Source organism: Prosopis cineraria, unplaced genomic scaffold (genome assembly GCF_029017545.1).
Source record: "Prosopis cineraria cultivar Desert tree isolate PC_DT_omini unplaced genomic scaffold, ASM2901754v1 PC1982, whole genome shotgun sequence".
NCBI lineage: Eukaryota > Viridiplantae > Streptophyta > Magnoliopsida > Fabales > Fabaceae > Prosopis > Prosopis cineraria.
The window spans coordinates 424-12,702 of NW_026557307.1; the positions used below are offsets into that span (position 1 = coordinate 424).

Consider the following 12,279-nt stretch of genomic DNA (forward strand, 5'->3'; position numbering starts at 1 on the left):
ATTAATTCAAACCTATAGTTTTTTTTAATATAATTTTGGGACTCACAATCCCATTTTTATATTATTTTTCTCTCTCTTCCTCTCACGTTGCTCGGCGTTTTCTCGCAAGGGGGGGTTATTTTCTTTTTTTTTCTTCAGGTATGTTCTAACTTTCCTGTTTAGATTAGCATTTAAAAATTTATTAATTACAAAATTAATTTTATAGTTATTTTCTAAATAATATTAGCTTTCTAGTGATATGATTATTTGTAGGATAGAGTAAATATTTTGATTAGGATTTTTCTCTAGGATAGTTAATCTGATGATATGATGGATTAAAAATATAGGTTAAAATTCTTAGGATATAGTAAATATTATAGAATATTTTCTTAAGGTTGAAACTCATGTTTAAGAATTTTTGAGTTAAAATCTAGATCTATATGGTTGAATTTATGTGGATCTGAGATGTAGGGATAACTATGATTATTAAATATTTATTTAAGTATGAATAGGTATTTTTGAGGTTATAGAAAGGTGATTTGAGGCTTCAGGATAATTCTAAAATTTTTAATTTTATTTTTGGATGAATTTTTAGAATGTAGGAGAAATTGTGATACTAGAAGTGAATTGAGGATAAAAAAAAATAGTTTCATTAGGGTACGAGAATTTTAGAAAAGAATTTGGGAAGTTAAGAAGGCATAAATCTTAAATTAGTGTTAATATGGACTATAGATTTAAGACTTTCTACCTCTTTAAATTAGAGTTATTTATTTTAATGTAAAATTAATATATAGTATTGTGAAATAATTATGTAGATTATATTGACAAAGATAGTGGTGAAAAAGGAGTTGTGAAGGGAACTTGTTATTCAAGACACAAGGTAACCATTATTAATGTGTTGTGATGAGTGTGTTTGTGAATGGTTATGTGTTGTTTTTTGTTTGGAAAAATTATGAATTATGAAAATAAATACTGTATATACCTGTTTGAAATTATTGCCAAGTGGGTTAAAAATTTATTTTTGTTTATCATGATGAGATATATTGTTCGGATATATTCCTGTTTGGGATTTGAATGATGCATGCTTGTCAGGGTATTTTAATGTATGGTGTTAATGGGATTTCTCTGTTCGGTTAATTATTACCACGTGGTAAGCCCTCATTGGACCCAATGAGTGGCGTGTCGCTTGGTCCAACTCACCTTTGGCCGGTGATTTGGCGTCCGAGCATGGTGAAAGGAGGATATAAGGTGCAGTCATGCAATTAAATACTTGTTCGGTTTGTTTGAAAATATTGTTCGGTTAAATGTTTTGTGTGCCCACTTAGCAATCGCATGATTAGTTACATCCGCATGCATCATTACATATTAATTTTTGGTTACTGAGACTTTTAAGTCTCATTCCCCGTGGTTAATATTTTTACAGGAGCGAATCCGGCCGAGAAAGCACCAGAGGTGTAATTATGGTGTATGAGACACCATCTTTTACGTTGCCTCTTATTTTGGATTATACAATGTATCTTGTGCCAACTTAGGACATATCTTGTCTATGGAGCATGTAAACTCTAATCCTTTTTATTAAATGCATTTATATGTCCAAGAGGATTATGTCTGTCCCTTTTGATTCATGACCTAATTTAAATAACATGCTATGAGGATCATGTCTGTCCCTCATGGTTCTAATTTTGCTTTTTGAGATATTTTAAGACCTGTGGTATATTGTCTTGGATGTATCATGGTAGAAATTTTTCTACCATGATAAGGGTATGATAAGGGTTCAATGAAAAAAAAATGATTTCTTTTTTCTTAATTAAAACTTGCGAAAAATCGGTTTGTAAATTTGAGGGTGTTACATATTGGTATCAGAGCATATAGTCGGTTGGCAATATACATTTTTGGTGGTGCTTCTCATTGTATGGCCATGATATAGCTAGGCTAATTTTATTATTTATTCTTGTATCCTTTAGGAGGGGAGAGAAAATGCCTGTTACTCGTGGTAACTCAGGATTCCAACATGAGCACCTGACCACCGCCACTGCCAAATGAGGAGCCTGACTTGGCGGAATTAAGAATGCTTGTAAAAACATTAACAGACAAGGTTCAAGGATACGAACAAGAGTTGACGGAGCTAAAGAGGCAAAAGGTAACTGAAAATGGAGATAGGGCTCATGTTGAGAGTCATGTGGGGGAAGGCAGTTCCTCACATCCTGCCACTCTGAGAGATCATGAGTCTAGAAGGAAAGAAATTAGGCAGGAGGAACAGAGAGCCCCACCGACCATTACTGATGTGTGGGAACTGTTAGGAAGTTTAACCCTCCTACGTTTGATGGTAACTTAAACCATCCGTGGTAGAGGAATGGGTGAAGAGACTCGAATCCATCTTTCGAGTAGTCACATGCACCAGCAATCAAAAGTACAAGTAGCATTAGTGCTCCTAGTGAAAGGAGCAAGAGATTGGTGGGAGACAGCAGGGCCAGGGATGATTCTACACTCACCTGGGAGGAATTCAAGGAAAAATTATTCAGGCATTACTTTCCATCAGAGTTAAGGTCTGAGAAGGAAGCGGAATTCCATGCCTTTAAGCAAGGGAACCTCGATGAGGACACATTCATTGCTAAGTTTCAGGAGTTATCTAGATACTCCACGTACCTGCAGTATAGGGATGATTCCGAATGGAAGGCTAAGCGCTTATTGGAGAAGGCTAGACCAGAATTGAGGGAACAATTGGCTCATCTAGATATCCGAGATTATGATGAAATGTGCATAAAACTACAAGTAGTAGCTCGCAGTAAGAAGGAGGTTGAGAGAGAGAAGAGGGGTTATTCATATAGTAGACCCCCAACCTACCCTCGACCCACCGGAGGCATTATGAAGAAAAACCATCAGGGTTCGAGTAGCTCATGGAACCAAGGAAGGCAGAAGGGTCCATTTCAAAGGGGCCAAGGACAGAGGAGCTATCATAGTAGTTATTACGGGTCACAGAGGAGCCCAACAGTATCTACCCCTGCCCCGAGTACAGCGAGCTCTCAACAGTGCACTAAATGCGGGCGTCGTCATTTCGGACAGTGCTGGATCTGTTACATTTGTGGGAAACCCGGTCACATTGCAAAGTTTTGTGGGGACAACCAGGGCTCAAATATGAAGAACCCTTCCCAACATCCTACTGTCTCTGGTCGTGTGTTTGCTCTTACTCAGGACACCATGAACTCCCCAGATGCCATTAGAGGTAACATCAAAATCCTTCATCATCATGATATTGTTGCACTATTTGATTCGGGTGCTACACACTCTTTTATTTCTGAAACTTGTGTAAAGAACCTTGATTTGCCTGTGTGTATTTTACCGTTTGATATGAATGTGTCTACTCCTGCGGGAGAATCTGTGAGGACCGCTAAGGCATGCCTTAACCTAGTAGTCGAGTTTAAAAATAGGAAAACAACTATGGACTTAATTATCCTACCACTGAGAGGTATGGATGTAATTGTGGGAATGAATTGGATGGCTGCAAATGGTGCTATCCTAGATTGTAGAGAGGAGTGTGTCTTTATCTTCTTTGTCGGTGACCCCAGTCGAGACTCAAGATCATGTTTTCTTGTCGGCGGCGCAAGTTGATAGATGTATGAAGAAGGGTTGCCAGGCCTACATGGTTTTCTTCTCTATCCAAGCTGAGATTGATGAAGGCGTGAAGAATATCCCAATTGTCAAAGAATTTGCGGATGTATTTCCAGACGAAGTCTCCGGTTTACCCCCAAAGCGCGAGGTAGAGTTCTCAATTGAATTGGTACCCGGTACAGGGCCAATTTCTAAGGCTCCTTATCGGATGTCCCCTTCAGAGTTAGCGGAACTGAAAAAGCAAATCGAAGAGCTACTTGAGAAGGGTTTCATCAGACCGAGTGTTTCACCTTGGGGATCTCCAGTCCTTTTTTTGTAGAAGAAGGACGGAAGCCTCCGATTGTGCATTGATTATAGACAATTGAACAAAGTAACCATCAAGAACAAATATCCACTTCCGAGAATCGATGATTTGCTGGATCAGCTTGTGGGATCCGCAGTTTTCTCAAAGATTGACTTAAGGTCAGGGTACCACCAATTGAGAGTGAGAGCAGAGGATATACCTAAGACAGCATTTCGGACGAGATATGGGCATTATGAATTCATGGTGATGCCGTTTGGACTTACGAATGCTCCTGCGGTATTCATGGATTACATGAATAGGATCTTTCGACCCTATTTAGATAAGTTTGTAGTAGTGTTTATTGATGACATTCTATTTATTCAAAGGATGAGGAGGCTCATGGTGAACATTTAAGAATCGTCTTGCAAGTTTTGAGGGAACATAAGCTTTATGCCAAATTAAGCAAGTGTGAATTTTGGCTCCAAGAAGTAAAGTTTTTGGGCCATGTTGTGTCCAGAGATGGAGTTGCGGTGGATCCTAGCAAGATTGATGCAGTGATGAAGTGGGAACAGCCAAAATCTGTTACAGAGATACGAAGCTTTTTAGGTCTAGCAGGTTATTATCGTCGCTTTATTAAGGGATTTTCGCAAATTGCGATGCCCTTAACTAAGCTAACTAAGAAGGATGCCCCATTTATTTGGACTGACAAATGTGAAGCTGCTTTCCAAGAATTGAAAAAGAGGTTAACCACTACTCCAGTATTGACTATTCCTGACCCTGTGGTGCCGTACACTCTGTACACTGATGCTTCTTTAAAGGGTTTAGGATGTGTTTTGATGCAAAATGACCGAGTGGTTGCCTATTCCTCCAGACAGTTGAGACCACACGAGGAAAATTACCCTACTCATGATTTGGAGTTAGCTGCAGTTGTGTTTGCTCTAAAGATATGGAGACACTACTTGTATGGATCTAAGTTTCAAATCTTCAGTGACCATAAGAGCCTGAAGTATTTATTTGATCAAAAGAGCTTAATATGAGGCAGCGACGATGGATGGAATTTCTAAAGGATTATGACTTTGAATTACATTACCATCCGGGTAAGGCTAACGTGGTAGCTGATGCCTTAAGTAGAAAGACTATTCATGCTGCACATTTGATGGTTCATGAATATCATTTATGGAACAGTTTTCATGATGTTCCAGTAGATGTGATTGAACATCAAATGGCCGCACTCCAGGTAGCAGACTTTGAGAGCAAATTCTGGGAAGATCTCAGAGTCTCACAGCAAAGTGATGACTACTTAAGGAATATAAGGAAGGAGATAGTGGTAGGTAAGGCCCCAAATTTTACCATCTCTGAGGACACAGTGATGAAGTATAAAGGTAGAGTTTGTGTACCTAATGATCCAAGATTGAGGAATATCCTTTTAGAAGAAGCTCATAGGAGCAAATATACAATTCATCCCGGTATAACTAAAATGTACCATGATTTGAAGCGAGGTTGGTGGTGGCCAGGAATGAAGAAAGATGTAACTGAATTTGTTTCTAGATGTTTAACGTGTCAGAAGATAAAGATAGAACATCAGAAGCCAGCTGGAACACTGCAACCGTTAGATATTCCAAAGTGGAAATGGGATGATATTTCTATGGATTTCATCACTGGACTGCCAAGAACACCCTCGAGTAAGGATGCTATTTGGGTGATAGTAGACCGACTCACCAAATCAGCTCACTTTTTGGCGATCAAGTTTACCTCTACATTAGAGAAATTTGCTGAGATATACATTAAGGAGATAGTTAGACTTCATGGTATACCCTCTAGAATTGTGTCAGATCGTGACCCAAGGTTCACTTCAAACTTTTGGGGTGCGCTACAGAAGGCTATGGGTACCAGACTGAGTTTTAGCACCGCATACCACCCCCAAACAGATGGACAAACAGAGAGGACGATCCAGACTTTGGAGGACATGTTGAGAGCTTGTGCCATTGAACTACCAGGTAGTTGGGATAATCATTTGCCATTAGCTGAATTTGCTTATAATAACAGCTATCATTCTAGTATTGGGATGGCGCCTTATGAGGCCTTGTATGGAAGGAAGTGTAGATCGCCTTTATGTTGGACAGAATTAAGTGAGAGGAGTATCATTGGTCCAGAAATTGTAGAGCAAACCACCCAGAAGATTGCAATGATTAAGCAAAAATTGCTAACCGCTCAGAGCCGACAGAAGAGCTATGCTGATAAGAGGAGACGGCCGTTAGAGTTTGAAGTAGGAGATCATGTATTTTTGAAGGTTTCTCCAGTGACAGGCATTGGTAGATCCATTAAGGCAAAGAAATTGACACCTAGATTTATGGGCCCGTATGAGATCTTGGAGCGAATTGGATCTACTGCATATAGAGTTGCATTACCTCCACAGATTGCAGGTATCCATAATGTGTTCCACGTATCACAGTTGAAGAAGTACAACCCGGATCCCTCCCATGTTATTGAACCTGAAGAAGTAGAATTGAGGGAGAATTTGACCTTTAGATCCGAACCGGAGCGAATTGAGGACTTTAAGGACAAACAACTACGCAATAAGACCATCCGACTCGTGAAGGTGATTTGGAAGGGTGGAGCCCTAGGTGATGCTACTTGGGAGACCGAGGAGAGTATGAGGCGAGATTATCCACATTTATTTGCTTAGGTACATAGTTTCTAAGCTTATCTATTAAATTTTGAGGACAAAATTTCTAAAAGGAGGGGAGAATTGTAACATCCTGATTTTTATATAATAAAGAAATTGTGGAATTTAGGTTTTGAGGAAAAAATGATAATAATAGGAATTTATATTATTTGAGGTTATTTAGAAATAATATTATGATTAGGTATTTAATTATGAATTTAAAAATTTAAATTTAAAACCACATAAGCAATATTTAGTTAAGATATAATACATAAATAATTTTTTTTATGTGTGTGTTAAAAAAAAAAGAGAAGGTAGAAGGAACAAAAAAAAAGGGGGGGTGGAAGGTTGTTGTTTCTAAGTCCCACATTGGTTAGATGAGGGAAGAGAAGAGGTGCCTTCATGTATAAAAAGGAGGGGGTGTGTGCATTAGGAAGCATGAGAGGCTAAGATGCAATTTAGAGAAAATTGCAACTTTGGGCCCAAAGGTTTGAATAATTAAATTCAAACCTATAGTTTTTTTTAATATAATTTTGGGACTCACAATCCCATTTTTATATTATTTTTCTCTCTTCCTCTCACGTTGCTCGGCGTTTTCTCGCAAGGGGGGATTATTTTCTTTTTTCTTCAGGTATGTTCTAACTTTCCTGTTTAGATTAGCATTTAAAAATTTATTTAATTACAAAATTAATTTTATAGTTATTTTTCTAAATAATATTAGCTTTCTAGTGATATGATTATTTTGTAGGATAGAGTAAATATTTTGATTAGGATTTTTCTATAGGATAGTTAATCTGATGATATGATGGATTAAAATATAGGTTAAATTCTTAGGGATATAGTAAATATTATAGAATATTTTCTTAAGGTTGAAACTCATGTTTAAGAATTTTTGAGTTAAAATCTAGATCTATATGGTTGAATTTATGTGGAATCTGAGATGTAGGGATAAATCTATGATTATTAAATATTTATTTAAGTATGAATAGGTATTTTTGAGGTTATAGAAAGGTGATTTGAGGCTTCAGGATAATTCTAAAATTTTTAATTTATTTTTGGATGAATTTTTAGAATGTAGAAGGATAAATTGTGATACTAGAAGTGAATTGAGGATAAAAAAAAATAGTTCATTAGGGTACGAGAATTTTAGAAAAGAATTTGGGAAGTTAAATGAGGCATAAATCTTAAATTAGTGTTAATATGGACTATAGATTAAGACTTTCTAACTCTTTAAATTAGAGTTATTTATTTTAATGTAAAATTAATATATAGTATTGTGAAATAATTATGTAGATTATATTGACAAAGATAGTGGTGAAAAAGGAGTTGTGAAGGGGAACTTGTTATTCAAGACACAAGGTAACCATTATTAATGTGTTGTGATGAGTGTGTTTGTGAATGGTTATGTGTTGTTTTGTTGTTTGGAAAAATTATGAATTATTGAAAATAAATACTGTATATACTTGTTTGAAATTATTGCCAAGTGGGTTAAAAATTTATTTTTGTTTATCATGATGAGATATTATTGTTCGGATATATTCCTGTTTGGATATTTGAATGATGCATGACTTGTCAGGGTATTTTAATGTATGGTGTTAATGGGAATTTCTGTTCGGTTAATTATTACCACGTGGTAAGCCCTCATTGGACCCAATGAGTGGCGTGTCGCTTGGTCCAACTCACCTTTGGCCGGGTGATTTGGCGTCCGAGCATGGTGAAAGGAGGATATAAGGTGCAGTCATGCAATTAAATACTTGTTCGGTTTGTTTGAAAATATTGTTCGGTTAAATGTTTTGTGTGCCCACTTAGCAATCGCATGATTAGTTACATCCGCATGCATCATTACATATTAATTTTTGGTTACTGGGACTTTTAAGTCTCATTCCCCGTGGTTAATATTTTTACAGGAGCGAATCCGGCCGAGAAAGCACCAGAGGTGTAATTATGGTGTATGAGACACCATCTTTTACGTTGCCTCTTATTTTGGATTATACAATGTATCTTGTGCCAACTTAGGACATATCTTGTCTATGGAGCATGTAAACTCTAATCCTTTTTATTAAATGCATTTATATGTCCAAGAGGATTATGTCTGTCCCTTTTGATTCATGACCTAATTTAAATAACATGCTATGAGGATCATGTCTGTCCCTCATGGTTCTAATTGCTTTTTGAGATATTTTAAGACCTGTGGTATATTGTCTTGGATGTATCATGGTAGAAATTTTTCTACCATGATAAGGGTATGATAAGGTTCAATGAAAAAAAAAATGATTTCTTGAATTAATAACTTGCGAAAAATCGGTTTGTAAATTTGAGGGTGTTACAATCTCCATTATGGTCTCTCTCATTCACAGTTTCAGGACGGATCTTTGGGTTTCCCAATAAGTATTTTACCGTCTTGTTCTGTCCTCACATCGCCGCCATGTGAAGAATGTTACGACCTTTATTGTTGAGCCAAAGTCCAATCTCAAACCATTCTAGTTTGAGAAATTTTATGACCACCTTAACATGACCCATTTTGCAGGCAAGATGAATTGGAAGATTGCCCTCTGAGTTTCGTTGAAAAGCAATCATCTTTGACTTGTCTAACATTATAAAAACTCCTTCCACATAACCAGCATGTGCTTCTTGATGAAGGGGGGTGTTTACCTTCTTATCTCTCTGATACGTTAGTTCTTCTTTCAGATTCACTATCTTTTGCAATAGATCTGCACTTAAAAAACAAGCATATATATAAAAAGTCAAAGAGAAGCAAACACAAAAGCAGTAGGCTAATTAATTAATTAATAAATACATACAAACCAGGTTTTCGTATTGATATGGCGGCATGAAGTGGAGAGTCTCCATTTGAAATGTCATTGACAGAGCTGAATGGAATTTGCAAGATACGTTCAAGAACTTCCATGTTCTCTGTCTGGGCTGCCAAATACATTGGTGATTTACAGCACCTTGCATGCATGGAATTCCAAGTCCAATAGCAAGCCTGTGTTCCCAAAAAGGACATTAACTCCCTCAAGGTTCTTGGACAGAATGGATTCGTGCAAAGCTGTGTTCCCAAAATTATTCTGTGATGTTGTAAATTTCCCTATATCATTCAATTCAATCAACCTAGATGGAATGAGCCCTCTACATTTGGACAGAATGACATTCATTGCTTCAATATTCTTAGCCCCGGCAGCAACATGGAGTGGACTGTCTCCTTTCCTGTTTCTCTAATTCAAAAGCACAGGAAAGTGTTGACTACAACTTCTGCTTTCCCGAATTCAGCAGCAACATGGAGATGTAAAATTTCAGTCAACCCCTCAAAAAATATAAAATTTCACTGTACATTTGAGGAATTGAGATGAAATTAAAGAGATGACTCAAATAACTTTATTATCTTTGGTAAAGCTAGGCGCATAAACAACTCGTATAGATAAATTGAACAATTGATGTATGAAAAATGAATAATTAACATAAGTGAAATTTGTAACTCTTATTAACTACATAATATCACTATGAATTTGTAATTCTTATTTCACCCATGTAAGTTATTCATTTTTCATAGAAAATAATTTTATTTATATTCAATTTTTATTGGTCCTTTTCTGTAAATTTTAAATTTATTTTTTAGTCAAATAACAATCAAAGTTAACTTTTGTTAATAATAAAGGCCAAATTGTATTATTTTTAAAAGTTGAGGGAATAATTAAAGTTCAGAGGTAATTTGTTCATTTGCTTTATTATTTTTATCATTTATTATTCTTATACTCAAGTTTCAACTTAATTATTGTACCACAAGTATTTGTGTTCAGTAATGATAAAATTAATTTTTTAAGTCACTAAATAATTTAAATTTTGAAAGCCATAATTCAAGTTAAGACTCGTTAGCATAAGCTTATGATTAACTGGGTGCATAATTTCATAAAAAGGTTATATTTTATGTTTAGGATGAAATTAATACAAACAATAAATGGTACGACCTCTGTCTCTAATTATACAACATTTTTAAGAAAAATTTGGCATTCTAAAATATAAGATACTTGGACAAAAATAAAATTCTATTAATGATATTTTTTTAATCTTATTGTTCCCATTATATTCTTTCTCTTCAATATTCTTTAACAAATAGAGTATTAAATAAAGGGCAAGCATTTTTAAAAAATTTATATTTTGTTTTTAAAAAATGTAAATTATATTTAAAGAGCTTTATTGATATATATAATTTTATCTAAAAATATCTTATAAATTGAGATAGAGGGAGTATTTATAATAGAAAATCTTATTTTATTGAATGAGCATGAGGTTATTTATTTATATTTCCCTTTATGCAAGGAGAAGTTCTCATTCTCAACCTCCATGTGGCCTAAAACAGAGGGGATTAAAAACAATTAGATAGAAGAGTGTGTGTGTGTGTGTGTGTGTGTGTGTTTTTTTTTTTTTTTTTTTGGGTGTTTAATTAGATAGGTGATATGTGTTGGGTGAGCGAGTGATGCATGTGTGGGATCCCTTCCCAGTGAAGAAGCCTTAGATAAGCTAGAGAAAAAATTGTGTAGATAACTAAGTTTGTGTGTGGAAAGAATTTAATTAGAAAATATTTTTCATATTTTTCCTTTGCATATATTCTTATAGGAATCAATCACGGCGAGTAGAGAATATTCCTAGTCTTACAAAATGAATATATATATATATATATATTTAATATCAATTTGAAAATTTACAAATGCATTAAGTGTTTAATTGTAAATAAGATATTTAAAATTTTAAATGCAACTTTTAATTTGTTATTGGGATTCTTATTTATAATTATCTAGATTAATATTTATAACTTATTTTTTAAAATTTTTTATCAAGAACCTAACTATCATTAATTTTTTTTAAGAACTTTATTTTTATTCTCTTAGTTGTTATCAATAGTTAGTTGTTCTAATGACAACATAAAAAGGTTAAGTTAGGAGCAAAATTTAAAAAAAAATGTTAGTATTGGTTGGGAATAACAATGGAAAAATATCATTCAAGGACCATCGATGATATTTAATATCAAACAAGAACTAAAAAATTTTGAAATATTACTGTAGGATCAGAGGAATGATTTAAAAATAATTTTAAATAGGAAAATACTATAATACCCCTTTTTTTCTTTTTAAATTAACAAGTAACTATTCACTAATTGAAATTTAAAAAGTTTAAAAATATGAAAGAACTTGATTGTTAAAAAAGATAAGTGTAGATTATATTTTAACAAGTAGCTATTCATTAAGTAATAAGTATTCATTCGTATTTAATAAGAAGTTATATGCTAATTAATTAGTTTAAAAAAATTGGAGTATTATAATCTATTTTCATCTAAAATTATTTTCAAATCATTTCCCTAATTCTACAGTGATATTGAATAATTTTTTAATTCTTATTTGATATTAAATATCTTCGACAGTCCTTGAATGATATTTTTTCAATAACAATTTTCTCATTCTTGACCATAACTTTGGGCGAATGTATTGACCCCCCCCCCTTTTTTTTAAGCATTAATGTATTGTCCTCGTTTGTTTTTCCCCACCATGTTTTTCCCATTCATACTTTGACTTTATTCTTCAAAGCCTGCTTCTTCTTCTTCTTCTTTTTCTTCTTCTTTCCCCTTTTATAATCAGCCCAATCTCTTTATCCCTTTGTTTTTTTTTGGCCCTCTTCCCCAGATGGCGAACGGTGTCTAAGTGAGATAGTTAATTGCATAGTTGAGTATTAAGTAATGTCTATTTTAAAC

At 34.6% G+C, this 12,279-nt stretch overlaps 2 protein-coding genes across 2 annotated transcripts; one reads left to right on the forward strand and one right to left on the reverse strand.

Annotated features, from left to right (window-relative positions):
• Positions 1-2,616: 2,616 nt before the first annotated feature.
• On the forward strand, positions 2,617-8,591 carry LOC129301248 (uncharacterized). Its single transcript, XM_054939823.1, has 3 exons — positions 2,617-3,202; positions 7,830-7,895; positions 8,444-8,591. Exons 1-3 carry the CDS (start codon positions 2,734-2,736, stop codon positions 8,476-8,478), a joined length of 570 nt encoding a protein of 189 aa, XP_054795798.1. The 5' UTR covers positions 2,617-2,733; the 3' UTR covers positions 8,479-8,591.
• Positions 8,592-8,948: 357 nt separating this feature from the next.
• Positions 8,949-9,471, reverse strand: LOC129301247 (ankyrin repeat-containing protein ITN1-like). Its single transcript, XM_054939822.1, has 2 exons — positions 9,342-9,471; positions 8,949-9,247 (listed from the first exon to the last, which is right to left on the reverse strand). The coding sequence occupies exons 1-2, from the start codon at positions 9,469-9,471 to the stop codon at positions 8,949-8,951; spliced, it is 429 nt and encodes a 142-aa protein (XP_054795797.1).
• Between the last annotated feature and the right edge of the window lie 2,808 nt (positions 9,472-12,279).

Coding starts and splice junctions, on each gene's coding strand:
- LOC129301248 (XM_054939823.1), top strand. CDS start 2,734: ATGTGCATAAAACTACAAGTAGTAGCTCGCAGTAAGAAGGAGGTTGAG. Junction 3,203..7,829: donor CTCCCCAGATGCCATTAGAG/GTAACATCAAAA, acceptor ATAATTATGTAG/ATTATATTGACAAAGATAGT. Junction 7,896..8,443: donor CTTGTTATTCAAGACACAAG/GTAACCATTATT, acceptor ATATTTTTACAG/GAGCGAATCCGGCCGAGAAA.
- LOC129301247 (XM_054939822.1), bottom strand. CDS start 9,471: ATGTATTTGGCAGCCCAGACAGAGAACATGGAAGTTCTTGAACGTATC. Junction 9,248..9,341: donor CATATCAATACGAAAACCTG/GTTTGTATGTAT, acceptor TTTTAAGTGCAG/ATCTATTGCAAAAGATAGTG.